Genomic DNA, 27466 nt, shown 5'->3' on the forward strand with positions numbered 1-27466 from the left:
AAGAGACCTAACATGGTACTTGCAGGAGGCTGTGTATGTGTTTGAGGATGCCAGTTGACAAACATTCCTTCTGTTGGCAATGCTGCCTCAGGCTGTCCTTGCCCATTCCTAATTCCTGACGGATGCCAGGAAAACAGTTTGTGGAAATGCACAATGAACAGGACCAGGGAACTCACCCTGGTGGTGAACTGCATTTTTTTTTTTTTTTTGCTTGGACAGTTTTCCAGACAAATCTCTTTCCTAATGTGGAGTTACCACATGACAGCCTAAATATTTATCCTGAAACATTTAAGAACACATCTGAGGGACAAGAAAAAATTGTAAAAGTTTAGAGGTTACTGCTTAGACCAGCACTGCGTACCTTTGTTCAGTTATATTCACAGAGGTTCAGAAATTCCTGGGTGTGTTGTTAACAGTAAAAATAGCTTGGTAGGGTGTTTGTTTTATAATTTCAACTAATAAGGAGAGATCTTGAATCCCAAGGGTGTCTAAGGGAGAGTTGATAGTAATAAAAATTTATCAATCTACATAATTTAAAAAATGTGAAGAATCCAATCTTAAGCCCACATAGGTGAGAGGAATATGGCGGAGTTCTGATAATATACAAATTGTCAAACTGAAATATTGAAGAACTTAGTTACCAAAAAGGTTAATCGATCTTGTAAAGACTTTTTTTAGCTTCTTCAACTCATGTTCTGGTTAGTGTCTTGGAGTGAGGATGAAGAATTTAATATTCAGATTTTCAGGGAAGAAGCTCAGACTTAAAAAGTAATTTTAGCTGTTGTGGGTAAACGCCCACATAATTTAGAATTTAATTCAAGAGACTTGCAGGAAAACCAAAGGTACATATAGATAGGTACACACTGAGGACAGGATGGTTTTATTGTGTGCCTAAAATATAGAATTATACTATCTTCATTTGGATATAAAAGATAGTTTTGTAAAAAGATCTATGAGTTCTTAGGAATTTTAGGCAAATTTTATTAACACTAAAAAAATCTCTGAACTTAGCTGTCAGTGCATACCATTTTAGTTAAAGTATTTATGCATTAAGGACATAATTGGCTCTCTCTTTATGTAGTTACCATCTACAAATTGTGGGGTTTTTTGGGGGGCTTCTGAATGGATGCAAATACAATGGCATTGCTTATCTTTCCTACCTGCATATGCTAACTGATCTTCACCTTTAGAAGCTGATACTGGGACAATACTATAGAACATAACCATTTAAGATTTGGCTATAATATTCACTTGTATCCTATTGATATGTGACAGGATTAAATTTTCCAGAATATTTGTAAGGAAAAGGGAAAAAGACTGAAGGAGAAAGGGAAAAGCCAATACTTGGAAAGTTGTTGTTTTCTTCTTTGGTAGTTGGATAGGAATTAGTTGATAGGCAAGCTATTTTAAAGCTTTAAATTGATTGTTTGTTTGCTTGATTGCTTGCTTGCTTTTTTCTCCTAACTGAGTTAGATAGATTTAATTGTAGTGTCAGTTAATCTGCTGCTGAGTATATACAAGGCCTGTATATGTGTCTGTAGGTGTCCCAGTGGAATCCAGATCTGTACACCTTTCTGACATATGTTAACTTCTTCAAATATAAGGGAAAATACTTAGCTTCTTTCAGGAGGATTTTTGACATTCTTTTCCCATTTGGTCATAGTGAAATGCTTAGCAGGACTTTACATTTCATTGAATTATACCACACCTTCCTTCCTACACAAGTTATGTGAGCCCTCAACATTCCAGTCATGAGAATCGTTCTGACATTTCAGTGTTGTCAGTTATATCAAATTTCTTTTTATCATCAAGAATTGTCATTTTTTTTTTATCCTTTTTTCTCAGGCTCTAGCATCAGGAGATAAACAAGTGAAATATTCCTTCTCTTTAAATTCTTTGACACCTTATGTGTGCCATACACTGAGTTCAAACACTATTTTTTCTGCCTCCTTCTTCTCTTGTCAATTTTGTGTCTTCCTGGCTGCTTCTCCAGTGAAAAAGATCAGCATTTGTGTCTATCAAGTGCAACAAAATTTCAGCACGCTGTCCTGTTATCACCATGCCATTGGCTTCACCTGCCTTTTTTGTCATGGAGTCACCAGCAGCTATTGCTCGCCTTCTTGAAAGAACTCCCATCAGATATCTCCTGCAATTTTCTGTTACATTTGCCAAACACGTTCCTCAGTAGGTGACGTGCTGAGAGTCTAACACCTCTTTGATAAGTTGAGTCTTTTCCAGATGTTTTTTCACCTTGTGTCATAAGTTCCCAGTCAGCTAGACAGGTTTCTGCTTTTCTGTGGTTTCCTGCCACTGACCGTTTTGTCTGTGACTGCCAATGTCCCTGCCAATGATTCCCAATCTAGTCACTGAAGGAATATTAATGTGCTCCTCTTGTACCCAGGATTACACATCAGTCACAAGAACATGATTTATGCTGCATTTCTTCTGGCTTGCACTACAAGCACCTGAGATCACTTTCAATTAGCAAAAAAAAAAAAAAAAAAAAAGGAAAACACAGCACATCCAACACATCCAACACTGGTCACAGGTGTTGTTCCCTCCTCATTCATGCACATGGCATAGCTCTGCTCCTCTACAGAAGTAATCATAGTTTCCCTCTGAAATTCCCTTTCCTTTCTAGATGGACCTACTCCAGATTTCAACAAACCCAGAATATCTCCCCTCTTGGCTTTCTTCTATTACAAGACACGCCAGATACCTGATACGATCAATGACCCTAAGGCTCAAGCTTTGAATTCTTCTAAAGGAAACAGCATGAATATCTCTCTTAAGTATATTATCCACAATCACAGGACCCTGGACCATGAAAATAAACAAGCCAAACAAAAGCTCACCAAATTCATTAATTTCCAAGAACAGGAATTGCTGGTGGGGTCTCAAAAAAATGCTGTTAGTTATTCACCCATGACAATCATTGATCATATTTTTTCTTTGCTATCAAGAGACTTCATTGTGAGCCAAGTGATGCCATCTGTTAACAGCTGATCATTCCATTCCCAGATTAGTAATAAATATAAAAGCTAGCAGCAGCCTAATACAGGATTTTGAGGCACCTCACTGTTTACTGTTATCACATCAAAAATGGACCATATAGACTTATTTCTTTTAGCCTTGTGCTGTCTCACTGTAAGCTGGTTTACCTATCGGTGAATATTTACATATTCTTGCAGTATTCTGTTTAATCCTTAGGCTTGTTTGAATCACTACTTACTCTGACATTTCTCATCTTTATAGTGGTACGATACAGATCAAGGAATAAAAATACTGCACATACTGATTACCAAGGGTACAATCAACAACAATAAATAATAACAAATATACACGCATCAAGAGCAGAAGGTCTGCACTCCGATAAGGCCACATCAAAGATGACTTAGCAGCAGAAAGCCCGGGGTCTGATAACAGGAGGATGGGAACAAGGTTTCAAAATGTCATGTGAGCCATTCCTGTTCTCTCATCAGGAAGGCAGCGATAAAGATACCCCGAATGAGAAAATAAAGATGATGGGCAGCAGCCTTCCCTAAGATTTACGGAGGATGGAGAATGCAAAACTGAGGCCATAATCATGCCATAAAGACTGCTTGACTCTTAAAGGATGTAAACAGCTTGTCCAAATTATAGTTTGTTGTTCCTGATCAAGACAAATCTGAGACATACCAAGGACTCCATAGCTAGTGTTGCCTGTCCTTTGTCTCTCTCTCTCTCTCACACATACATGCACACACGGTCCTGAGCAGACCACTCAGACACACCTCCTGGTGCTTGTGAATATGAGTGAATGAGTGAAAGAGAAGCAAGTGAGTGCAAGCGACCAAAATCAGTTTTATTTAAAATGAATGAGCATCCTCTTCCACAAAGCCTTAAACTGTTTTGTAGCACTGATTCTCACACTTCTAAAGCTGCCATTTATTAATGAGTTATGCCATGCCAATTTTCATGATGCTAACAGCAAAAAAGCATTCCAGTACATCCATGGGGCTTCAAGGGCTATGTCCCTGTGGGGAAGACTTTCACCTGTGGTGAAGGCAGCAGTATGAGATGGCACTAGGAGGTCTAAGCACTTTTCCTTCTTTCCTTCCGCATTTTTGGGCAGCATAATCCTTTACCCTCACAAAACCTCTACCTTCTCCTGCCTCCTTCCTAGGGACCCATAGGCAAAGCAGGTCTGCTCTGTTTGAATACTCTTCCAGGGGAAAAGAGTAATTCCACTGGCTGCTACTGGCTAAAAGCACGATCCACTTCTCAGCCCTCTGCCTCCCCTCAGCTGGGGCAGAGAAGGCATGTACCAGTATTGCCCCAGTGAGAAAAAAAAATCTGGCAGAGCCATAGGCACAGCTGGCAGAGGCAGAGCAGAGCACAGCTCGTCTGGATGACACAGCACAATGCAAAATATATGCCTAGTTTATAATACTGTAGTATCTTAGTACTCAATCACTTTGACCCCAGTGGCAGCATATATATTTAGAAGGGCAATTCTATCATACTGCTGATAAATTACTCATCACTGCTATCGCTGCTAGATGATTAGAAGGAATTTGTTTGTCTAGGCTATGCTCAAGACAAGCATTCTCATCTCCTGGGAGTCAGTGGTCCATTCATTCCTCCAGGAGCAGTAAACTGGGTGTTGAGTAATCTGTCCTTTGAAATGTGCAAGGAAGCTGTTAAGAGAGCACAAAATATGTTTAGCCAGCAGTACCAGCTGGATGTGAGCCCATTCAGGATCCTCTTCAGCTGACAGCTGTTACCAGAACCACATGAGGGTTAGTCTCTAATGCTCTCCTGTCTCATTCTGCTTGTCATTGTCCCCTTTGTTTTGCTCTGTAGGAGGGGAGAAGGAGAAAGATATAACATAGGGACGATGCAGCAGCTGGTGGGTGGAGAGCTAGGGAGGATTTGCATGGTGGCAGGTATTTAATATGATGTGCACACCACGTTAGACAATGCTATTGGGGAAAAGAGTGGAAGTAAGTTCTTGCATCATTGCACCAAAAAGGAAATTACTTTCTGGTCATTCCATGTTGGTCCTCTTCCTCCCTGAGGAAAGCTATTCCTTGTTGTTTTTTTTCCTTCATTCTCTCACTGGCTACTGTGGGGACCAGCCTCGTGGCTGGTACCTGGGTGCACCTGAGCTCTGACACACACCTCGTGAGGAATGGAGGGGAGCGAAAAGTGGTTCTGTGAAAACTGATTGCAGCGCATCAGTGTGCAAGTCCAGCACTTGCTGTGACAGGGGAAAGTCCTGGTGCCTGCTACGAGAGGGGTGCGTGGAGGTGGAGGTTGGAAAGCAGAGCCTGCCAACACAGGGCAACAAAGGCTGGACCATCTCCTAGGAGGAGCATTACTGGGTGCCCCATCTGTACTCTGAGATGAGTACACTGGCACCTCAGTTTCTCCCCTAGCAGGTGGCTATAGGGGAGTGAAAGACCTTTGGTGTTGGAGAGCTAGAACTTTTTTTAGACATTCAGATCTTTACATCTTCTCCCTGGAAGTCAGCATTAGATTTTACAGGGCTAACAATAAACATGCTTTCCAAACCCCCAAATTTGCTCTTCAACGTAGAACAGTAACGTGAAAGCCTGCTATTTTGCTGTCAGCAAAAATCAATGCCGACCTTCAAAGGAACGAGTAGTAGCTTTGTTGTTGTTAGGTGATGATCTAAAGCAAGCCAAGCTTTCTAGAGAGCGATACGAGCTTTTGTTGGACCAAATAACACAGTCGCTCCGCAGACAAGCTTTTGGACTCACAAATCTCCAGAGAAGGAGAAGGTCAGACACGAACACGGTCTTGGGTAGCCGAAACCGTGTCGCTTCCCCCCGTTACATCGTTTAGTGGAACTGACGCTGTTAAGGACGAGGGAGGCATCAATCTCGCCCCACCGCCCCCCCCCCCCCCCCCCTTCCCCTCTCCCGCCCGCCCCCGGGCCCTCCTCCCGTCACTGATTCGGCGCTGCCGGAGCCCCGGGTGCCCGAACCCCCCCTCCCTCACCCCCCCCCCCCCCCCCCAAACCCAAATCTCCTCCCCGGCTTCTCCCCTTCCCCAGCCCCGGCCCCCGCCGCGGCTCCGGAGCTGTCAGCGCGCAGCCAGCGCCGCGGCCCCACCGAGCCGCCACCGCGGGGCGGAGCAGGTACCGGGCCCGGGGCGGGGGGGGGGGGCGGGAGCTGCCGGCGGGGCCGAGCTGCACCTGAAGGTTTAAGGTTGGGGTTCCCCATCCGAGGAGGAGGAGGAGGAGGAGGACGGGGGGGCGAGGGCCGGCCTGTGCCCCGGCGGCGGCTGAGGGGAGGCCGTCGGTGCGGCGCGGAGCCCGGGCGGCGGCTGAGGGGCCGTCGGGGCTCTCACGGCGGCGGCGGCCGCGGTTCTTGCTCGGAGGGGCCCGGCGGGCAGGGGCGCGGGCAACAGCGGGGAAATACCCGAGCCGTTACCCACCCTCACCCCTTTTCTTCCCAAGGTGAAACGGCCGGAGTTTCTGTGGGAAAAGGGTATGAAATTTTGGCCCCGCTTAGCACGGAGCCGAGGTCGGAGAAGCACCCCGGGGGGCCGGCCGTGGGGAAGGGCATCCTGCAGAATTCCCACAGGGACAGTTTCTCGAGTGGGAAGTAGCATTAATCTTGCGTGGGTCTCTAGTTTCCTGAGGGAGCTGAGTCCCAAGGGTTTTCCCAAGAGTAGCATATGCGACTGATTCTGTCATGTCCCATTTTATGTCAGATAATCTACTTTAATCCTTCTCTGTGTACTCAGCAATCCCACAGTCACCTGCTCGACCCACTTCCTTAAAGCTCGCAGGGAAGTGGGTCAGCATCTCCAGGTGATGTTCCTATCAGACACTCGGTGAGTTTCTGCACTGCCAGCTGACTAGAAGGCAGCACTGTGACCCTTCAGTTTATGCACATACTGAATGAGCCGTGCTTCAATTATTCATCCTGATGCTATTGCAACCTTCTGCAGTTTCTCTTCTCCAGGGACATGATGTGTAACAAGACTTTGAAATACTTTGCCAATGAGGCTGCAATCCTGTCTAGGCATATGGCAGCTGTTTGCTTGTCTAGTCATTCTTAAGGGTTAATTTATAGCAGCAAAAGGTATGTCAAGGAAGAATGACGATTCCCAGTAGGGCAGCATTACCCTTTACATTCCCTCTGTTCCCCTCTAAAAAGCCATAATTCAGAATACTGAATGGTTAGTGGACTAGGCTCTGCAAACAAGTTTCGTATTTTCCATCTGGAAGAAGCAAAGCCTTCAATAAGGACATTTGGTCTCCATAATGGAGAACCCGTGGCTTTGACTTGGAGTTAATTTATATCTGATAATTTGTCAGTGTGGTAGACATTTGCTGTTTTGTAGATGAGGAAACAGATGCAGAAATGAAATACATTGGAACCAGAGATTTGGCGGCAAAACTTGGAATCCCATTTGTTGTTATTTATGTTTTACTAGTGTGATCATCTGTCCATTGTGCTGTGCTCTCCAAAGAGTGTGCATTGATAAACTGAGAACCATTCATATTTTCCAAACAGAGGAGGCTGGGTGGACCCACAACGGCAGCAGCTATACTTACAGAAAAACAGGATAACTATACTATGACCTGTAGTCAAGTAGATGTATGGTAACTTTTAGATTTTAATAATTTTAATAATAAACATATTTCCAAAGAGCAGCGAGGCAGGCGGTTGATCGCCAGGTCTTGGAATACTCATTCTTGTATCAAATAGTAATCTAAATGAACACAGGCACACGGGGAAATACTGTATGTCCAAGGTATAAAGATAGTTTGAACCTTCTGTGCATAGCACCCAATAATACGAAGACAAAAGAAAAAGAGGCCAGTGCTTTTGGGAAGTGAGACTCCAAGTGATCACTGTCATTCTGCCAAAATTTCCACATTATTATGGTTTGTTATAGGCAAAGAGTGTTGCAATGAACTAACCGGACAGTGACCGTAGATTTCCTGGGAGGAAAGTACCTCTGAGAAAATAATATTCTCAGCTGAGAAATGTCTCCCACCAAAAGATCTCTACATTGGCTCTGAGGCATAAGAACAGAGCAAAAAAAAAAAAAAAAATAGGGCTTAAAATTGCTAGAATCTTAAAAGTGCTGAAGTCTAGGGCTTTGTTACCAGCATCTGAGATCAGATGTTAGGATCTGGTGGGTTTTACTCCTGAACTCTTCCATTCACCTGTTCTTTTAAATGCCCAAATTATGAAGTATATGTTCTACTCCAAGGTGCACAGTTAAGGAAAATGGTGTTCCACTTGCCTTGGAATTAACAGCTTATTGACTAGTCTGTGAGGGTGAGGATCTTTGTATTGTCTTGGAAGACTCTGGCGATTTGGTAGTTTGTTATAGGATATTCGAAAGGCTGAGTCTGGTTTTCACCCAGTGGGGATTAACAGCTTCAGTTCATACTTCTTGATTGACACGCAGAAGTTTGGTCTAGATCCCATTGCCCAGCAGATGTAAGATGAAGAAAAGTCAGGACTTCATTTTTCTTTTCAGCTTTCCTTTACCTTTTCCTTTGCCCCTATCCCAGGAAAGGAAATTTGCCTGATGCTCAAATGAGATCAGCCAGTAATACACATCTGCTGTGCTGCTGGCTCTCTTGTCAATTCCTTGTCTCCCCTCTGAGTGCTTTCTTGTCCTTGTAAAGCCTCTCTCTAGTTACATACTTCCTCCAGACAGGTTAGAGAAAAAAAGGAGGAATTCCCGCTGCATCTAATCAAAGGTCTGAGGTTTCCAGCAGAGGTAACAGCCAGAATCAAAAGATGATCACAGAGCAAGTAGTAAGTGGCTGCTCCAGAGGCTAATAATTGATTACTAGAGCCCCATTGGGAAACAGTACAAATTCATAAAGCCCTACTTCCCTCTCTTCACTCTCCAGCTGGTTAACTCATCCCATCAATGTTTTCTGCTGTGCCACGGCCTCAGCCACAGTGCCAGAAAAAACATCCATATTGGGTTAAGGAATCTGGGGAGACTCTGGTAGCGGTTGCTGGAACGAGAGCCAGAGCTAGCTGAGAGACTGAAGGCATTGTCGTCAGGAGGCATACCAGATCATCTTTATTCCTATGTACACAAAGCCTTACTATCTGTTGTGTGCCTGCTTGTGACAACCACAGCCAGCGTTTGAGCTCTGAGGAAAGGAACCTGCAGTCCTTTGGTCAAGGGCAGATGTAAAGAAAATGTTTACTCCACTGAAATCAACTAGCTGCCTCGGTACGTCCCTTCCAGTGCGTGCTGCTGGTTGTAATGTAATACAGTGGATGTAATAAATTACGACATTTCTAATATATCCCTAAGTCTATGAAGAGAGCTGGTCACATCTTTCCCATTCATTTTCTCAGAATTCCAGCAGGTTCTAACAGAATTGACTTTTGTTCATTTTACATATTAAAAGAGATTTCTGGCATAAGAGGAAAAGACTTCATTTGGGTTTTTTTTAAGTCATATTTTTGATTCTTGTCCGTGGATGGACATTAATTTAAATATTGCCTTCGGTGAGGCACAGAGCATAGAAGGTAAAGGAAGCTATAAACTGGGTAAACATGATTTTCTGAACAGGAAGATCTTCTTTAAATAATACCAGAAGATTCAGAGCCCATAATCTCTGTGCTTTTAGTCTGTGCCTGTCCTTCAGGAGGCCACAAGCTGCTTAAAACTGATATGATAGCTATGTCAGTGTGTCCTGGATCTGCTTTTGTTCGGTGTTTTCTTAGATGACCTGGATGGTAATATAAAGAGTGGGTGTATCACATTTGCCAGGGACATAAAACTGTGAGACTTGAAATATGCCAGAGGAAAAGATGAGAATTCAAAGTTATTCCAACAAACTGGAAGAACTGCTAGGAAAAGAACTGGATTAAATGTGGTAAGGATAAATGCAAGGTGCTACAATAAACCAGGAATAATCAAGTGTATAAGTACAAGGGAGAAGTAAATGACTAGGTTGCAACTCTGCAGAGAAGAGTGTTACAGTAGATCACAGGCTGAACATGAGTCAATGTCATGCTGTTTCAAATGAAGGCAAACATATTGCTACAATGTATAAAAGACATATATCCTGGAAGACACGTGAAGCAATCCTCCTGCTCTGTTCAGCATTGCTAAAGCCTCAGCTTGGGGGCTGTGAAGTCTTGGTTATTACACTTTGAGATAGGTGCAATTCATTCGGAGAGAGTCCAGAGAAGGGCAGAAGGACTTATCACAGGCCAGGAAAACATGACCTGCAAGATGATTTAAAATAATCCAAATTATTTAGACCAAAGACCAGACAACTGGCAGGGGAATATTACAGTCTTCAGATACAAAACAGAGGAGGGAATGATCTTTCCTTTGGGCTCATGGTGGATGGAGCAGAAAGAAAAAAGTAACAGAAAGAAGGATTATTTTAGACTGCAGGTATAACTTTCTAGGACCTAGGATAATAAAAACTGTTGAATATTTGGTCTGGGGAGGTTGTGAAGACTCCGTAATTTTAAGAACAAGTTAGGCAATTATCTGTGAAGAATCAAATTAGGCTAGTATCTGTGAAGAATGAAATTAGGCTAATGATCCTGTCATGGGAGAGAACCTTGAGCTATTTGACATCTGAAGTTCTCTTCTAGAATATTCTTCTATCATTTTATGAAGGCAACATGCTCAGTTCATATAAATGAAGTAAAAGTTGTCTGCTGGCCCTGTTTTAGTGTTTGTCTGATATCCAAGGGTAGCACAGCACCAAGAACACAATGCAGCTCTTTCTGAAATGAAAAGAGCCTGAAAGAAAAGTAAAATCTTACTAGAAGATGGTTAAAAGAGGTCTCTCTTTTTGGAAGACAGAGGGAACAGGACATTCTGATTTCTCTGGAGCAGATGCTTGACTGAGTCTATGAATGCTGCAAACAATGATATGGAAGAAGAAAAATGAATGAGGATTAGCAGTTAGCAAAATGATCTGAACTGAAAATGCAAACTATTCTAGTATTTTACTCCTTGAATGAAAGACCGTAGTCCCCAAATGTTTTTTTTTAGAGATGAAATAAAATAATGAAATTCAGAAAAGGAAAAATATAAAGCACAGTTCTACAATTGATGTTTTTAGGTATTTCTCCAGGGAAAGAAAATCTAGGTCCTGTAGTATTCATGATTTAACATATATTGTTTAATATAAATGGAACAGGCGGTCCCCTGAGCATGGTGAAAAAATGCTCAATCTCTGTGAGGAGACAGGTAGAAAGAAATAAGAGAGCAATGAACATCTCTTTTGGATGCTGCAGTGGAGAGCTGCACATAAGATCCTGAATAGAACACATTTCGAGTCCAACCAAAGAAATATTTAATCCTCTAAAGGGAGAAGAATTTTTCTCTCTCCCCAGGGTTTAGACCTTTCCACTCACACAAAAAGAAAAGCTCTTAGAGAAGCTAAAGACATACTGGGAGGAGTGGAAGTGGTTTTTATACCAACCAGGCAATATGGAAATTCTTCTATGAAAACAGGTACTCTCTGGGACTGAAAGGCTGCAGAGCAACTGCTGGAAACGATCTGTGTTGAATGAACAAGACAAGGAGAAAATGAAGAACTATGCTGCGCTTTTTAGAAAGCTGTTTTCATGCAGCTGTTGCTCAGTGAACTGTAGCATATTAGCATTATAATCTGGTGTCATTTAAACACTCTTACACTGGAATTATCCATAAATTGATGGAAATCCTCGTACTTTGTTTTACTCTTGGATATGCGAGCACAAACTGTGACACTATATAAGCTCTGATTGCTTTTCCCCCTGCCCCCATCTTCCATTGTCGCTTGAACACTTTGGGTAAAATAATGACTTGCTTAGAAAGCTGGTCACTTGATGCCCCAGATATTTCAAAGAAAATTCACATCCCTTCCACCAAGGACTGATCAGTGCTTCACATTAGCTTGTATTGCTTTGCCGGAGTTTATTTCGTCGCTCCTTCTCCCACCCTTCCCTTTGTTTTCCTTACTTCTCATATACAAAACCCAGTCTTTATTTGTGGGACAGCAAGGGTATCCAAAAGAAGGCTTACTGTGACCTGATGCTAAAGGAGGTTCAGCTTTGGAATAAAGGGGTTCTGGAAGGAGATAAAGCAAAGGATAACTAATGTAAAAAAATCTCCTTTTTACTAGGAAGAGGAGGCAACAAGATGGAGGGGTTGTTCTCTAGGAAACTTGGGAGGAAATCTGAGACAGGCTGGGCAGAAAACTACTGAACATGCTGGAGGGGGTTCTGCAGCTGGTAATCTTTTGTTGGAAGCTGTTAATAATTGTTTTGAAAAGGAAAGGTGTTAGAAGTAGCTAGAAGGAAAGTAGGGGACTGAAAGCGTTTGAGTAGCGAGGGCACTGGCTTGAAACATGAATTGAATGTGAACATTTGGATTTAGGGTGCATGGCTGAAATTTCTCACTGTGGTTGTGAGGAAATTGTGTAGGCTATTGCAAATGGCACTTCTGTCAGTATGAGCTGCATATTTAATGCAATGCAACAATATCCAAGCCTGCTTTAAATAAAGCATGTGCGTAGCAGTGTTCAGAGCAGCCATATCTTTCATGTTAATGCTTTTTTTTTTCCCTATTACATCCAGTCAGGGTCTAAAAGTTGTGTAAAACCTGCCAGTGTTTTGCTGCAGTCGTTATTTCAGTATTTTAGCAAAATTCCTTTCCTATAAGCAAAAATCAGAGGTGGCAGCTTCAAGCTGTCAAAGGCAATTTTGCCTAGGAGGAAGCTGGCTGGTCACACAGATGAGCCTGGAATCTGTGAACACTTGACAGGCTCTGAGCGCTTTCTCACTGTGAATGAGGAGCTGAAGAGTGAACAGCAGTGTCCAGCAGCACTTTTTGATGGTAATGCCAAAGCCTTTCACCAGCAGCTTCCCAGTGCGGACTGAGTTTTACAGAAATAGTCATACAAGCATTTCTACTGCCATTATGAGGGGAATGGTGTTTTTTAAATACTGGAAACAATATAAAGCCAGAAAGCAGATATGGGAAAACTTTGTAAAACTGTGTGTATTGAGGAGATTTTTCAGAAAATGCTTCTCTCTGTCCCTGCAGCCAGGGCACTAGACTCTGCCGTGTGGGCAGCAGCACCTCTGTGTTGGATTGTCACCGAAAAATCCAAGTTCAGAAGCACAACTGTGAAAACTTGACCTGTACAGGTTGTAAGGGAAGAACTTCACATCATCCTGTTGAAGGAGATGACAAGCTGATTAAATCCATGGACCAAAATATACTCAGAGTTTAAAGCGTGGAAGCAGAAACTGGGGTTTTCCTGAAGGTATTGGCTATCAATTCACAGCCTTGGGATGTCTCATTTGCACCAGCTATAGCCTTCTGAGAAGTAGTTGTTAGTAAAATGGCTAAAAAATGGAAAAGGCCCAGGTTCCAGCTGTCTATAGGCGTTCCTCAGAGAGGTTTCATTACAAGGGATTTGGCAAGAAAGATCGCTAGAAATGAGGAACTGTGTGTTGTGAATGGTCAGTATTAGCAAACATGGCAATGGCTAGCTTTGCTAACTTACTTTGCTACTTTTAACTGTGTATCTATAGACATAAAGGATGCTACTGGGCCAAGAATTTGATAAACCTGATTCATGAAAAATGACTGAAGAGCACTATGTATATTGCAAAATTTCATTGTTAATCAATAACTTCTGTACCATCCAAGGAAAGTCTGGGTCTCAAAAGACTATCTGATGGCAAAAATGGGGGTAGTAACATGCGATGATTATTCTTTAAATTACTATTTCTTGACCTGTCTACCAATTCACCGGGTATGAGAGCAACAGGATTGTCTTGTCTGACAATTAGAGAGCAGGACCAGAAAAAAGACTCATTAGTGTACATGGACTTTGATTGACACCTCCCTTTCCCCAAACAGAGTTTGGCAGAGCAGACTTTTCATTCTGGAATAATACTGGCCTCTGCTTTGGTGCTGAGCGCATGATGCTTTTTTCTTCCCAGTTCACCAGCTCCAGACCTGTGTCCTGACCCAGCAGGAGGAGTAGGAGAAAGGAAGATGCCAGAGCAGAGACAGAAGATACACAGATCTTAATGTCTTTTATCACCTTCTTCTCTAAACTAGAGCTCGGTGAATTTCCAAATTGAGATGTTGCAGCATGTTGGCAGTGAAGAGCAGCACTGCAGTGCAATTCACAGTGTTCTCTGAGGATCTTCACAGTAATGAAACAGCAGGGCATGAAAAGAAATGAATGTGAATTTTTGGCTGAGTGTGATGGCAGCTGTTAAAAGACAGCATGCTTTCCTGCCTTACCTGTCAAGACAAGAAAAAAAATTCCCAGGGAAAGCAGCATTCCTGTAAGCTAATGCCCCAGTACAGACTGAGCTTTTTCAGACGGGTCTGCAAAGCCTACTGTCAGAAAATAACAGTCAATAGCACGTGACATTTTCTCAAAGTATGTTATACTGCAGCCTCCGATGAATAAAAAGACCAAAGCAATTATGCTTCCATTGATGAAACATAGTGTTACAAGTTGGTGTATCAAGCAAAGGGAACCAAATCTCATTCTTTCTGAAGGTTTTCAGTTAACTGCAAGTGATCGAGAGGGGAAACAGAGTTACCTGACTTGTGAACATCTTTGGTTGCATTGCTAAATCAGCTCTTAGCAGTCAGTGACCTCAGACATGACTAGGAAACAAAAATGCTTTTTGTTGCTGTTGCGTGTAATCCAAGCTGGCACTCAGCTATCCATTAATTCCCTTAGGGGACGACTACTGGACTCCACAGGCTCATCCTGACTTGGGATTTGATGATCAACCAGAGAGAACCAGAATATTCTCTCTAGCTTTTACCCAGGTGGGTGATGTGGCAGGTCTCAGAGCAATGACTGGAGGGCAGCATTCCAGTGAGTGGGGGAAAGGGTTGGAAGCAACGACTGCAGGCACAGAGTTCCAGGAAAGATGAGAATTATGAGCCCACTCAAGTGAGAGAGAGAGAAAGAAGGTGTGGCTATGCATCTGGAGAAGAAAACAGACAAGAAAAACCTAAAATTTGATCCTTTTTTTTGATTAGGACCTTGCATAACAGTTAAAATCATATATTGGTTGATACAAAGTGCTGGAGCACAGACTCACAGAAAGGAAATTGAGGACATAAAACCATTGCATAGAGAACAAGCCTTGAGCGTACACCACAGATTCCAGATTACAATGTCTCCACAATCTCATGTACAACAGTCTTCAACAGGAAGTTATAGCACACAAGTTGTGATTCCTGTAATGTATGGACAGTCAAAATTACTTTCCTATTTAGTGCACTTTCATGGGTGCCAAGTTCCACAGGTTCCTATTAGTTCCTGGACAAATAAACCTACTATTAGCAGTTGTTTTCATTCTTAATGGGGGGAAGAGAGAAGATTTTTCCCAGCTGATGGTGCTGTACCTGACAGGTCTGCTAGATGACTGGGCATGTGTATGAAAGTGGCAGTATGGAACAGGAAGGAAAGCCAGTACAGCCCGTGTTTAACTGGAACACTTACTCTCATTGTAATGAGACTTCCTTTAATGTCTATAAGTGTCTGTTACAGTTAAGGATTGAAAGAAAATTGTCGCACCGGGCACCAACACTGAGAACAGCAGAGCAACCTCCTCTTCTGGCCTGCATGTTGGAGGATGAAAATATTCATTCAGCTGGATTGGAGGAAACTGCTGCTCAGATGTATTGAGGAAACTGTGGTTTGAAAAAAATCAAGCAATAACTACCTATACTGTAGATACCAACCCATAGTAAATACTGTAAATACCTACCTACAGTCTCTGAACTGTTTCTAGATTTGCATTTGTTGACAGGAGTGGGGATTATCCCAAGAGCTAAATTTTCCTTCGCTGGAAGGAAGTGGGGTCAAAATGCTGAGCCATGGTATGTAATATTGTTACATACAGTATTGTTACATACCAACAGGAAGCATAAAAGGGATAGAATCTGAGCTGATTCCAGAGTACTGATTCTAGTGTCACTCTGCCCACCTAGTGTTTCCACTTTGTCATTCATTGCTCAGTTTACCCTATTGATTATAATGCACAGTTGTCTTTTTTTTTTTTTTTAAAGAAAAAAAAGAATCCCTAAGGATGTGAGCTACACCACCACTTCAGGAAAGCCTAAGAACAAGCTTGTGTTCAGTGGGGCCGTCTAAACGGCCTTTTCATTTTTCATCAACCCTTTAAAGTCCCCATGCTTCATTAGTTCTTGGGAAAAACATTCATTTTTTTCCTGCCCAAGCTCTTACTAAAAGAGAAAAATTACAGGAGTGGTCTATGACAATGAACTCATCTGTGTCTTCCTTACATTCCCAGTTTTCTCCTCCAACCCAGCAACATCTTCTGCAAACACTTCTAAACATTCTCCCTCATTGCCTCTGAAGAGAGTCTCTCTTGGTGTCTGTAGCCATTACCTTCCCCTTCACGTTCTCCTTTAGCACTGCCGTGATACTAACTGGATCTTGCTTGTTGGTTCCAGCTGGTCAAATGATGAAATGGAACCAATTTATTTGCTGACTCGTTCATTTTAGCACCTTTAATCCTGCAGGGTTTGTTGTGTGTGTGGTTTTTTTTTTTTTTTTTCCCAGACTTTATAATAGCATAGTAAAAGTAAGAAATATTATGCTACATTTGCTTTTATCACCCATGCCCCCTGTCCTATATCTTCTAGTCTGTAAGCATCTTTTAAAAGCTTTTCTACAGAGTCCAGCAATGTGCAGTTCAGCAGGCTACTGGCTTCTCTGCAGACTACCGTAGTTTAAATATCTTAAACCAGGTGAGATGCCTAGAATAAAATCATCCCTGTAAGTAGGTCTTGTTCATTTTTAAATAATAATTTCCCATTTGCCTTTGGAATAGCCTGAATTGCACTGTTTGTGCCCAGCATTCTGCTTCATAAGGTGTCTGTCACTCCGGTAGGTCTGTTGCTGGGGCAGTCTGTCTGGCAGCATCCATGTGCTTCATATGGTTTTTCCTCCACAGCCAAAGCAAAAAAAAACCCAGGACTTCTGTGGAAAAGTCCTCCGCTACATGGCTTCCAGCCCAGCCACCTGGAACCATGAAATTGCCCTCTACTCCATTCTCTGAGGTCTCTGTCCCTTTCTCTCTCTTTGGAGCTAGCTTTTTCACTGGCCAAAGGGCCTTTCTCTCTGTCTTAAATGAGATCTTTATGGTACATGCTGCCAAAGTGTCAGTTACTCTATTTTCACAATCAAAATACCTCCTGGTATTCCAGTCCAGACTGTCTCTGTTAATCCTTTATGCCAGCGTGATCTGCCTTCTGGTGTGGCAATCCGGTTCCTCCTGGAGAGGTGGGATTCTTCGACAAAGCCTTGTTCCACCGACTCAGCATCTCCCGTGCACGCCAGGTGAAAGAAACGCTCACATAAACCAGGCTAAAAAAGGAAATTAGGTTTGGGGGTGGGAAAAGCGATGGTTTAACTTTGGCATTACTATAACTGTAACTGGATCCATGCAAAAATACATACTGTTGAAATGGGCTTAGTGTTTTATGTCTAAAGGTAGCAGTGTTAAATAAACATTGTACAGCAACAGCCCTCTGGCTTTCTCAAGCTGCGGTTTCCAGTCTTCTCTGGCCTATGCTTTCACAGAAACCATTCATCACCGAACTCGTTCCCAGCAATAGCTAGGTTTTTTCACCACTTACTGCTGGTGTGATTTCAACGACGGCTTATCAACAGTTTGACTGCATGTGCAGAACAGCTTTATAGTATTCAACACATGTTATGAACTACAGCTTAAACTCAAATGTTCTAACAATGTTTTCTGTTCTTCCAGTTCTGATCAGTGTTAGAGTATGTTCCTTTGCTTTCCAGCTTTTATTTAGTCTTGTTTGCTTGAGGAGCATGTGTGTGGTAGAGTTGGATCTGTGTAATTTGTTAATTTAAAAAAGGATGTTAAAAAAAAAAAATATATATATATCACATTTTAAAGCATTAGTCTGTTAGAATAGCTTCTTGCTCCCACCTAGGGATTATTCATCCATCTTCTCTACTAAAACACCACTTTGTCTCCTAAATGAATATATTTTTCTATATACATAGTAGGCAAAACAGAAGAGACAGTGTGTCACCCTGACATTTCAAATGTGTATACCAAATTTCCTTGAATGCTGTTATAGGGAGAAAAATGTTAGTGTCAGAACTACTGTGTTTCCATTTTGATCAGTGGATACACATCATCTTATATATCACCATTTTAGCTTAAATAGGGTTGTTAGTGCTTTGGTTGAAATATAGCATTAATTAATATTCTGAAGTGCAGGCTAACATTGGAGGCTTATGCCAAAATACAGTCTCTCCATTTCCTTTTCCTGAGTATGGCTGGAGTTGAGGCATTTCAAAAGAATTTTTGTCTCTCCACAGATCTTTGAGTACGCTGAAGCTGGTGTATTATGTTAAAAGACAGCCTTGACTCAAGGAAACATTTAAAATTAAGTACTTTATATGTTAATGCCATACAGTTCTGTCATTCAAAGTGTGGCTTATAGTTTCCAGAAAGCATCCTGGATGCTTCAAACGATGTTTTACCTCTCAGGATTGTTCCAGAGTTCAAAAAACCACATTCATCAAAAGCAGAGAAAGGCCAAAGCCATGAGCTAATCCCTGATTTTTTCACACAGTACTCTTTATACAGATACTGCTTTTGAGGATCTGCTACAATTAATTTCTCCTTGATGTTAGAAGAAGTGATGCATTTGCATCATTATCTGATGCTCTTCATCTGTATCAGATGAGTGGAACAGACAGTATGTGGTGTCTGGGGAAAAAAAATCTTGCTAACTATAGTCCAAGAAGGCTGTTCATTACACAGATTTTCACTGATTCAAATAATTGAAACATTTGCAGCTGTCCTTAAATATTAGAGTGAGAGCTAGGAAGAACAGGGCTTTGCTCTTGCAGCTTACAGGATTCTAAGAACTTTTACTAACAGTTAATCCAACTGCACTGCTTCACTTTTGTTTCATATCTCATTCTTCAGTGATCTTCTGGGTAAAACTCCCACTGAAATTAAAAGACTCCTGCCTCAGGTGGGACTGAGGAATCTAGCTCATTAATGTTTTGGAATAAAACTCGTGAGTTTTACAAGAAGATCTGGCCTACAAGTCTAGAAATGGGGAGACCTTTCTATTATTGAAAGTCCTGTTGCAAATCCATTGATTCCAGTAGAAGAGTAAAGCTAATTGTCTTTCCACTGGTGGATTGATTCTGTTCCAGGACAGAAAAATCACCTCCAGCAAGCATAAAGCTATTAAAGTTGCCTGGGTCATACCAGTGGTGAATTCTGCCTCTTTCTTTTCAAAAAAGATTTGCAACTCCTGTTCTGCTGGGTGAGTCACTACCATTTTAGCCCCTTCTTTTCAGGTCATTAATTTAACGTCAGTGCCTTTGAGAACTGTTTGGCTCCACCATGTGTTTTGTGCCTCCTGTTCCAAAATTAGTTTCTTGACTTCTTCCCTGTGGGCTGCTGTCCCTGTTGGTACTGCCTGGTGTAAAGGCAATAGCGTTCCTTGTTTATCCCTTGGGTCTGCTTAGCCTCACTGAATATTTCTGTGGTGTTACCACGCTGAGGAATGGTAGGGGAGGGGATGAGGGCCCTGATTCATGTGTAAATGTAGTGAGAATAACACAGCTGCTATATATGACACATGCTATGTATGACACATGCATGACCCATGCTGGAGACCCGCTTTTCTCCTTTAGCCCGGGTCTTTACCTCACTTAAGGCACAGCATGAACTTAATACTGATAGCACAGTGTCCGTGGCCAGCTTCATATCCCTGGTGCTACCACTTCCCAGCTGGAAGAAAGCTATCCCAGTCAGAGGCTTGGGCACCAGAAGTGTTTGCTGGGGGGAACAACAGAGCATTTTGGAACTTTCCTCTTTCAGACTCACTACGCTAATACTCAAGTCCAAGAGTTGTCATGAGTTGCCTCAGTTTGTGGCAGCCCTGAGTCTTCCTAACGATTGGCAAATTATTCTTAGACTGGTTTAGTGTGAAAGGCAGTTATTAGACACTTTCTAAATTATTTTTAAAAGATAAAGAACCTAAATCGTCCTGAAAGTGGTGAGTGGGAGCTGTCAAGGAAACAACTTGCTAATGGAAACACAGCATAATTAACTGCCTTGTTTAAATGACTTGCCAGTGAGTTATTGGGAAGAGCTGATAAATAAGGGACTGCAGCAGCAGCAGAGAGTCTTTGCAACTGTAACTGTGTGATGCAATCTTTAATAAGTGACCTTATTACAGAGAAACTAGCTTTGGGACAGAAACAAGGATAGTGGCCATTTGACAGAACATGAGGTCAGATACACTACAGAGTTTATCAAACTGTTTTGTCTTTTTTTGTTTTTTTTGGCCAGCAGCGACGTGCTTGCAGTATATTCCCTGACTCCCGGATACGCTGAACGAGCTCTGGAGCACCGGCAGCGCTTGGGAACCAGGCTGGTCAGTGTGGCTAAAAACACAAAAGCCAAATCCTTTCTCATCATTTCATTTCTCAAGAGCGCGCAACCCTGTCACAGTCATCCCGGTTCTCCATGCAGCCGCACCATGGCGATCACTGCCATAACGATGGATGAGTGTGAATCAGAAACATCTAATAGCCCTTATAAGTGTGCCTTAAGGGCTTGGTTTTCTAAGCTGGAAGCTGAAATGAGCCTGCCGTGCTGGAGGTATCACTCTGCAGAAATAACACTGCTGAACCAGAGGCTGAGCTCACAGTGTGACAGTTCGGGATTTAGTTCTTGGTGGGATGTTAGGGCCTATTAGTATTGTTTAAATGGCAGCAATGGCCAAATGCTGTACAGACACGGGAAGAGAGAGTCTTTGCCCTGAGGAGTTCACAAACTAAATGGCAAAGTGAGGAAAAATAAAGACAGCATGGAAACAGATGCATGGCAATTAGCTATGGCTTAATAGTTCCACTGAAAATACTTTCTTAAATTAATTTGCCGGATGAAAGTACTTTCTTAAATTAACTTGCTGTCTGTCAGCCCTGCCGTCAGCTGGTTAGTTCCATGTAAGTGTCATGGGTAGGGTTAGCAGAAAGTGAATTTTCAACTGTGAGAAGGCAGTAGCTATGGGAATCAGTTCTAGAATCAGGAGTCATGACTTAGGAGGTCTCTAGTCCAACCTCCTGCTGAAAACAGGGCCAGCACTGAATGCGGACCAGGTTGCTCACAGTTTAATCCAGTCTGATCTTGGAAACTTCCAAGGATGGAGATTTCACAATCTCTCTGGGCAAATTGTTCCATTCTTAATTGCCCTCAGCGTGAAATTATTTTGCTTAGATCCGGTCTGAACCTTCTCCTTTGGATTTTATGACCCTTGTCTCTTATTCTCCTACCATGCGCATCAGTGAAGAACCTACCTCTGTCATCTCAATAACCTCTCCAATAGGTACCAGAAGTCTACTGTTAGATTCCCCCCAAAGCTTTCTCTTCTCCGGGCTAAGCAAGCCCAGTTTCCTCAGCCTCTCCTTACAGGGCAGGTGCTCCAGACCTCACCCCTCCGAGCTGCCGTCTTCTGGAGTCACTCAAGTGCCAGCTAAAGGGCAATAACCACTGCCTGTCGTTACTGGCAACATTCTGTTGATGCACCCCAGTGTGCTGTTAGCCTTCATCACTTGCAGGGCACAGCACTAACTCAGGTATAAATTATTGTCCTCTGAGACTCCTAGATCCTTCTCAGTAGCACTGCTCCCCAGACAGTTAGTCACCTGCCTATACCAACACACAGGGTTAGTCCATCCCAGGTACAGGAATTTGCATTCTTCAATGCTGAATTTCCTTTCAGCCCATTCCTCCAGCCTGTCTAGGTCCCTCTGAATAGCAGCTGTGCCTCCAGATGTATTGGCAAACCTTCTGTCTTGGTATCATCTGCAACTCTGATGAGTGTGCATTCTGTCTTCTTCTCCGGGTCATTCATAAAAAGTATTAAAGAGGACATCTGAAATTAAATATTAAACACTAGCCCTTGAACCTGACAATCCAACCAGTTTTGCCACCCATCTAGTAGCCCACTTATCTAGATTGTAACATCACAACTTGGATACAGGAATGCTCTGGGAGACTGTAACAAAAGCCTTGCTAAAAGGTGGGTGACGTCCACTGGTCTCTTCTCACAAGAAGGCAATCGGTTTGGTTAGACATGATCTACCCTTATTTGATCAACCCATGCTAAATGTCATGTCCTTTGCCTAGAAATGTGTTCAGGGAAGAATGCTCCATGATTTTTCCAGAGACCAAAGTGACAGGCAGACTGGCTGACTGGCCTGTAGTTCCTCAGGTTGTGTCACTTGTCCTTCCTGAAGACGGGTGCAACATTTGCCTTTCTCCTATCACCAGGGACCTCCTTCAATCTCCATGACCTTTCAAAGATGATAGAGAGAGGCCTCAATATGACGTCAGTCAGCTCTCTCAACACCATTCAGTGCAGTCCATGGGGTTCCATGGATGTCTTCAGGAGAAGCAGGCTAAGTCGGGAAGAACATTCTGAATTCAGGGGCATGGAGAAAAATACTGAGATGTTTGTGAGAGAAGTGATCTAACGTAAAACTAGGACAGGACACAGATAGATATTTCTTTTTCTCTTTGCTAGTGTGTCACTTCCATGTAATTCAGCGAGAATCTAATTCATTCTTGAGTTCACATCTATTTGAGCTGCATTTCAGATTTCAGTTTTATTCTCAAGTGTGAAAGAGCAGGGACTGTAGGTCAAGCTGAATTCCTGTTGGTGAGTGATTCTAGGTACCACGTCTTGGCAAAACAGGATCTCATTGAGACCTCACAGTCTTTGTGGATCCTGTCTGCTTTGCATCTATTACTAGGCCATCTCAGTTGATTCAAATATTTACCCCTTTATTCTTTTTATTTCAGGATTTGTCTTCACCCCTCTCCTCAATGAGTAGCATGTTTTGCTCCTGTTCTGCTGGTCTGTGATTTCATTGTTTGCAGGCTGGCAAGACACCAGTTCTGGGGTGACAGATGGGGCAGGCTGCAAACCAGGCAGTTGCCTCACAGCCTGAATGATATTTTAATAAGCACAGGGAAGTGACAGAGAGAGAAGTTTCTCACTGGAATGACTGGCAGTTTTGTTTTCAGCCTGAAAGCACTAATAGATGAATTTTGGCCTCAGTCCAAAAAAAAAAAAATCACAGAAACTAGAAGCAGAAAATCCCATTAGCTCCTAACTTATCCCTCTTCTTTAAGGGTCAACGAAGTTTTTTTTCTCTTTGGTCTATTATCCAGGTAGGGAGTTGTTGCCCTGTTTTCAGTATTTCAGTTCTCTCTCATGTATTCTATACTTTGGGAGACTTGCTTTTTAGTTATCTTTTGTTTCCCTTCTTTTTTTTTTTTTTTTTTTTTTCATTTCATTTATTCTCTCCATTGCCTTCCTTCCTTCCTTAAACATTCTCTCTTCTTCTAGTTTCTTTACACTCTTCACAGATTCATGGTGAAGTCTGTCTGAATAACGGGGTCTACCAACTTAATTTGGCTTCCAGCTTCCATGTCCTGTGAAACAGCTCGTGCAGTGCTGGGCAATGGGATTTGCATGGGAATCTCTAGTGCATATGTCCTCTTCTCCCCGCCCTTCAGCTGTTTCTCAGATGTATAATACAGAGTCTGTGTAGGGCTTTGTTTCATCCTTGGTCTTATGAATAAGACCTACAAAAGGGAGCTCTGGCAAAGCCCCAGCAAGCTCTGAGATCCCTTTGCATTGTGAGCAACACAGTGTTTTGCAGACAAGTTGTAGGATAGCCAGGCATCCAAAGGAGAAGATTCTTTTTCTTCCTATGAGTACAGGGGAAAGAAGGTCCAGCTCTTGCTAGAAAAATATCAAAATGATGCAGGGATCTGAACTGAGGTATGGTCCCGTACACTGATCAGAGAACGCACTGGAAACTTCTCGATATTTGGACATAAAACTTTATGTCTCTTTAGCAAGATTCAGGTCTGGATTTCAACTGGAGTACAAGCTGGAAATGAATGATATTCCTGCTAAAATATGGATTTTATTCCTTTCAGATACAATGATGACACTGAAGGTTCAGATCCTGTTTGGCTTCCTTTGCTGCATGATTTTTCTGCCTACAGATGGCTTCACAGCAGACACCAGTACTGAATTTCGCTCTGCTTTCTCTGTGGCCAGAACCAGCAGCATGGAAGGGAGCTCTGAGATGGTCATTACCTTTGACAAAGTGTATGTGAACATTGGCAATGACTTTGATCCCAAAACTGGATTGTTCCGCTGTCGGATTCCTGGAGCCTACTACTTCTCCTTCACTGTGGGGAAATACCCAAAGAAAAACTTGTCTGTCATGCTGATGAGAAACAAGAATGAAGTGCAAGTGATTGTGTATGATGAACATCACCGCAAGGAACGGAAGGTAGCCAGCCAGAGTGCCATGCTGCAGCTTGACTACGGTGACACGGTTTGGCTGCGTCTACATGGAGATCCCAAGTATGCTCTTTACAGCAATGTGGGCCCCTACACGACTTTCAATGGCTACCTAATCTATCCAGACACTTCTGCCTTCTTCCAGAATGCTCTTAGCTCCCAAGAGCTGGGGCCACACCATCACGCTGTTCAGCAGCTTCCCGGAGAGCAGAATGAAGCTTCACAGCGACACATGTTATCTGATCAACCAAACAGGGAACAAGACCCTCGCTCTGCATTTTCTGTGGCCCGCTCACAGAGTCTCCTGGGGACAGATGACAAGCAAACCCAGCATGAGCCAATCACATTTGACACAGAGTTTGTGAACATTGGAAAAGATTTCAATTCCTCCACTGGTGTCTTCTCATGCCGTATACCTGGTGCATACTATTTCTCCTTCACCATTGGCAAAATGCCCTTTAAGACTATGTCAGTGAAACTTATGAAGAACCACAATGAGGTGCAGGCCATGATCTACGATGACAACCACTCCAAGAGGCGGGAGATGCAGAGCCAGAGTATCATGCTGCCTCTGCAAACAGGGGACACCGTTTGGCTCTACAGCCATCAGCACGATGGTTACGGTGCCTACAGCAACCATGGCAAGTACATCACCTTCACGGGCTTCCTGATCTATTCAGAGGCTCAGCCAAAGCGGCTTCCAGGTGCCAGCTCACCCCAAGGGTCAAATAATTAAATGCAGATGTGGAAGGAGCACAAGAAAAGCCGAGGTGCCATGAACTTGGGTACAGCTCCTCTTTGAGTATCATCCTCTACTTTGAGCATGCTCTCACATGTCCAGTGCTCTCCTTACACTGCACGCTTGTGCCCCATCTGCAGGGCCACTGCTGTGTCTCCCATTCATCCGTACAAAGGTCTTTATAGGTCGTATGTGTGTGTCCTGTGTTGGTGTTTGATTTAAGCATAAAGCATGGGGTTGTTGTGGGGCAGGGGTGGGGCAGGGTAGTGAGACGCTGAGGATCAGAGAACCACAGCAGTAATGTGGCTGCAGATCCCCAGCATCCAGAAGGCAAAGGAGGTGGTGACTTTCCTTGCATATCTGGGGAGGGAATAAATGTAATGGAAATGAATGTATTAAAAATACAAAAGATGTAAAATTTTCCCAGATTGGAATTTGTTGTTACTTGTGAGACTTGTGTGCTTGTCACTGGCTGAGGTACCTGTTCAGGAAAGAAAGCAGCATGGTGATCGTACGAGCTGCTGTATGGGTACAGTGCCTCTCTGTGTACGCTCTTTTTTATCATTCATGTGTGTGAAGTGTTGGTACCTCTTATGATTTTATTGCAAGTTTCACGATATTTGGTGCTTTTCTTAATCTGACGTCGGTGAAGTCAAGAAGCTCTGTCTGAGAATCTCAGCTTCCATTTAATGAAAACAGTACGTTTAGAAACGGACAAAAAAGCAGGCTTCCAGCCCTTCTAGTAAAGGATGAGGGCTCAAACCTACAAACGGACCATCCTCTGAAAGCTCAGAAACAAGGCAAGAAAAATAAAAAATGTATTTTTAAATCTCTTAGTATTTGGGTCAGGAGCAGGCTCATAAGGTAGAAGTGTGAGTAGTATCATGGAATGCAATGGCGGTGTTGACTGCAGAGGCATTACGTTCTCCAGAAATGAGCTCCTTGAACACAATGGTATGGCTAACCTGCCATATGCTGTGTCAGTAACCTGGTGCAAATGGGATCAAAGGTACCATTAAGTGGTATTTTCAGCATCTGTGCTCCAGTGGTTTCTTACAGACAGTGTAAGCCGGGCCATCGTGCTGCTGGAGAGTGACTGGTGTGGCTGCAGAGGACACTGGTGTGTTCCTACTGGGCAGCCAGGATTGACGACGGGATCCACCAAGGAGGGGTAGTAGGAAAGGAGGGGGCTGGAGGCTTCATCATAGTGCTATCGGTGCTGTTTCGGTTGAGCTAAAGCCTGGTTTGTCTCCCAAAATACATAAACTGCAAAAGTGCATCATCCTGAGCATGCATGAAACTTTGTGATGTCATTTGCGTTTAATTTATAATCTGCTCAACAAATCCTGAGTTCAGAATGGTGTATTGGCATCTGAGTCACCGAGCCAACCCCCCTCAACCTTTATCCAGACACTGATAAAGCTCAGACTGTATATTCTCCAGCAGGACAATATTTTCATGCACTAGTGCCATCCCAGCTCAGCTTTTTGATGCTATTCTCTGCTTGAACTGGATTTTTCTGCAGCCATTCTCTGCCTCCATCACTCCATACATATCCTAGACATTGAAGACTGGGGAAAAGGATGAAGGGTAGAGATTGGAGGTGCGTAAAAAAACAGCATAAGAATAAAAGAATATTAGGTGGGACACTAGTTTACTAGAAGTTATACTTCAGCTAAAATCCTAATCTTAATTCCTACATCCTTTAGGGCAAAAAAATGCAAACAAACAAAAAATACCCAAACCAAACAACCTGCTTTATGAACTCTGTAAATCTATCTGCTCCTGTCACAGCCCTAACCTGACCTCTAAAACCACTCTCCGTGGCATCATGCTTCCAGGCTTCTCTACACCTGCCTCACCATTTCTCCTCTCCATCTGTTGGGCAACAACAGCTTGGAAAAAAGATTAACTAGGTCAAAAGCTAGCAGTTCCCGCTTTGAATGTCACAGATGCCTCCTTTGCTGAGAGTGGAAAATTAGGAGTGTATTGATAGAAAGGGATAGTATGGATCCCATCACCTAAGCACATGCAATGAATGTTCAAAATTAATGTACTGATAATGGCAGCAGGAAACCTAGTAGAAACAAAGAAAAAAAAAATCAAAACCCTCCCAAGTAGATAATTGCATTTATTTAATTCCACACTGCAATGTGTAACACAGAGAAAGGTTAATGATCTCTTTCTAGAAAATAATTGTATTTCTGATTCTGAGGATAGAGATTGTGTGTTTATTATGTTTGGCTTGCAGCGTGCCGTAGCTGTACAAAAAAAACTTCATAGAAGAGGAAAAATCTGCTG

The 27466-nt window shown here is 42.8% G+C and overlaps 1 protein-coding gene across 10 annotated transcripts; it reads left to right on the forward strand.

Moving 5' to 3' along the window:
* Window positions 1–5990: 5990 nt before the first annotated feature.
* C1QTNF4 (C1q and TNF related 4) lies at window positions 5991–25586 on the forward strand. Of its 10 annotated transcripts, XM_042790874.1 has the most exons (6): window positions 5992–6145; window positions 13063–13285; window positions 14732–14823; window positions 19241–19353; window positions 20388–20472; window positions 24054–25586. In XM_042790874.1, exon 6 carries the CDS (start codon window positions 24059–24061, stop codon window positions 25160–25162), a length of 1104 nt encoding a protein of 367 aa, XP_042646808.1. In that variant the 5' UTR covers window positions 5992–6145; window positions 13063–13285; window positions 14732–14823; window positions 19241–19353; window positions 20388–20472; window positions 24054–24058; the 3' UTR covers window positions 25163–25586. The 10 variants fall into 10 exon arrangements, with proteins under 10 accessions (XP_042646816.1, XP_042646808.1, XP_042646806.1 ...); XM_042790872.1 differs by lacking the exon at window positions 13063–13285; XM_042790873.1 differs by lacking the exon at window positions 13063–13285 and having other exon boundaries at window positions 20391–20472.
* Window positions 25587–27466: the final 1880 nt, after the last annotated feature.

Source organism: Tyto alba, unplaced genomic scaffold (assembly GCF_018691265.1).
Source record: "Tyto alba isolate M040663 unplaced genomic scaffold, T.alba_DEE_v4.0 Super-Scaffold_18, whole genome shotgun sequence".
In the NCBI taxonomy this organism is placed as follows: domain Eukaryota; kingdom Metazoa; phylum Chordata; class Aves; order Strigiformes; family Tytonidae; genus Tyto; species Tyto alba.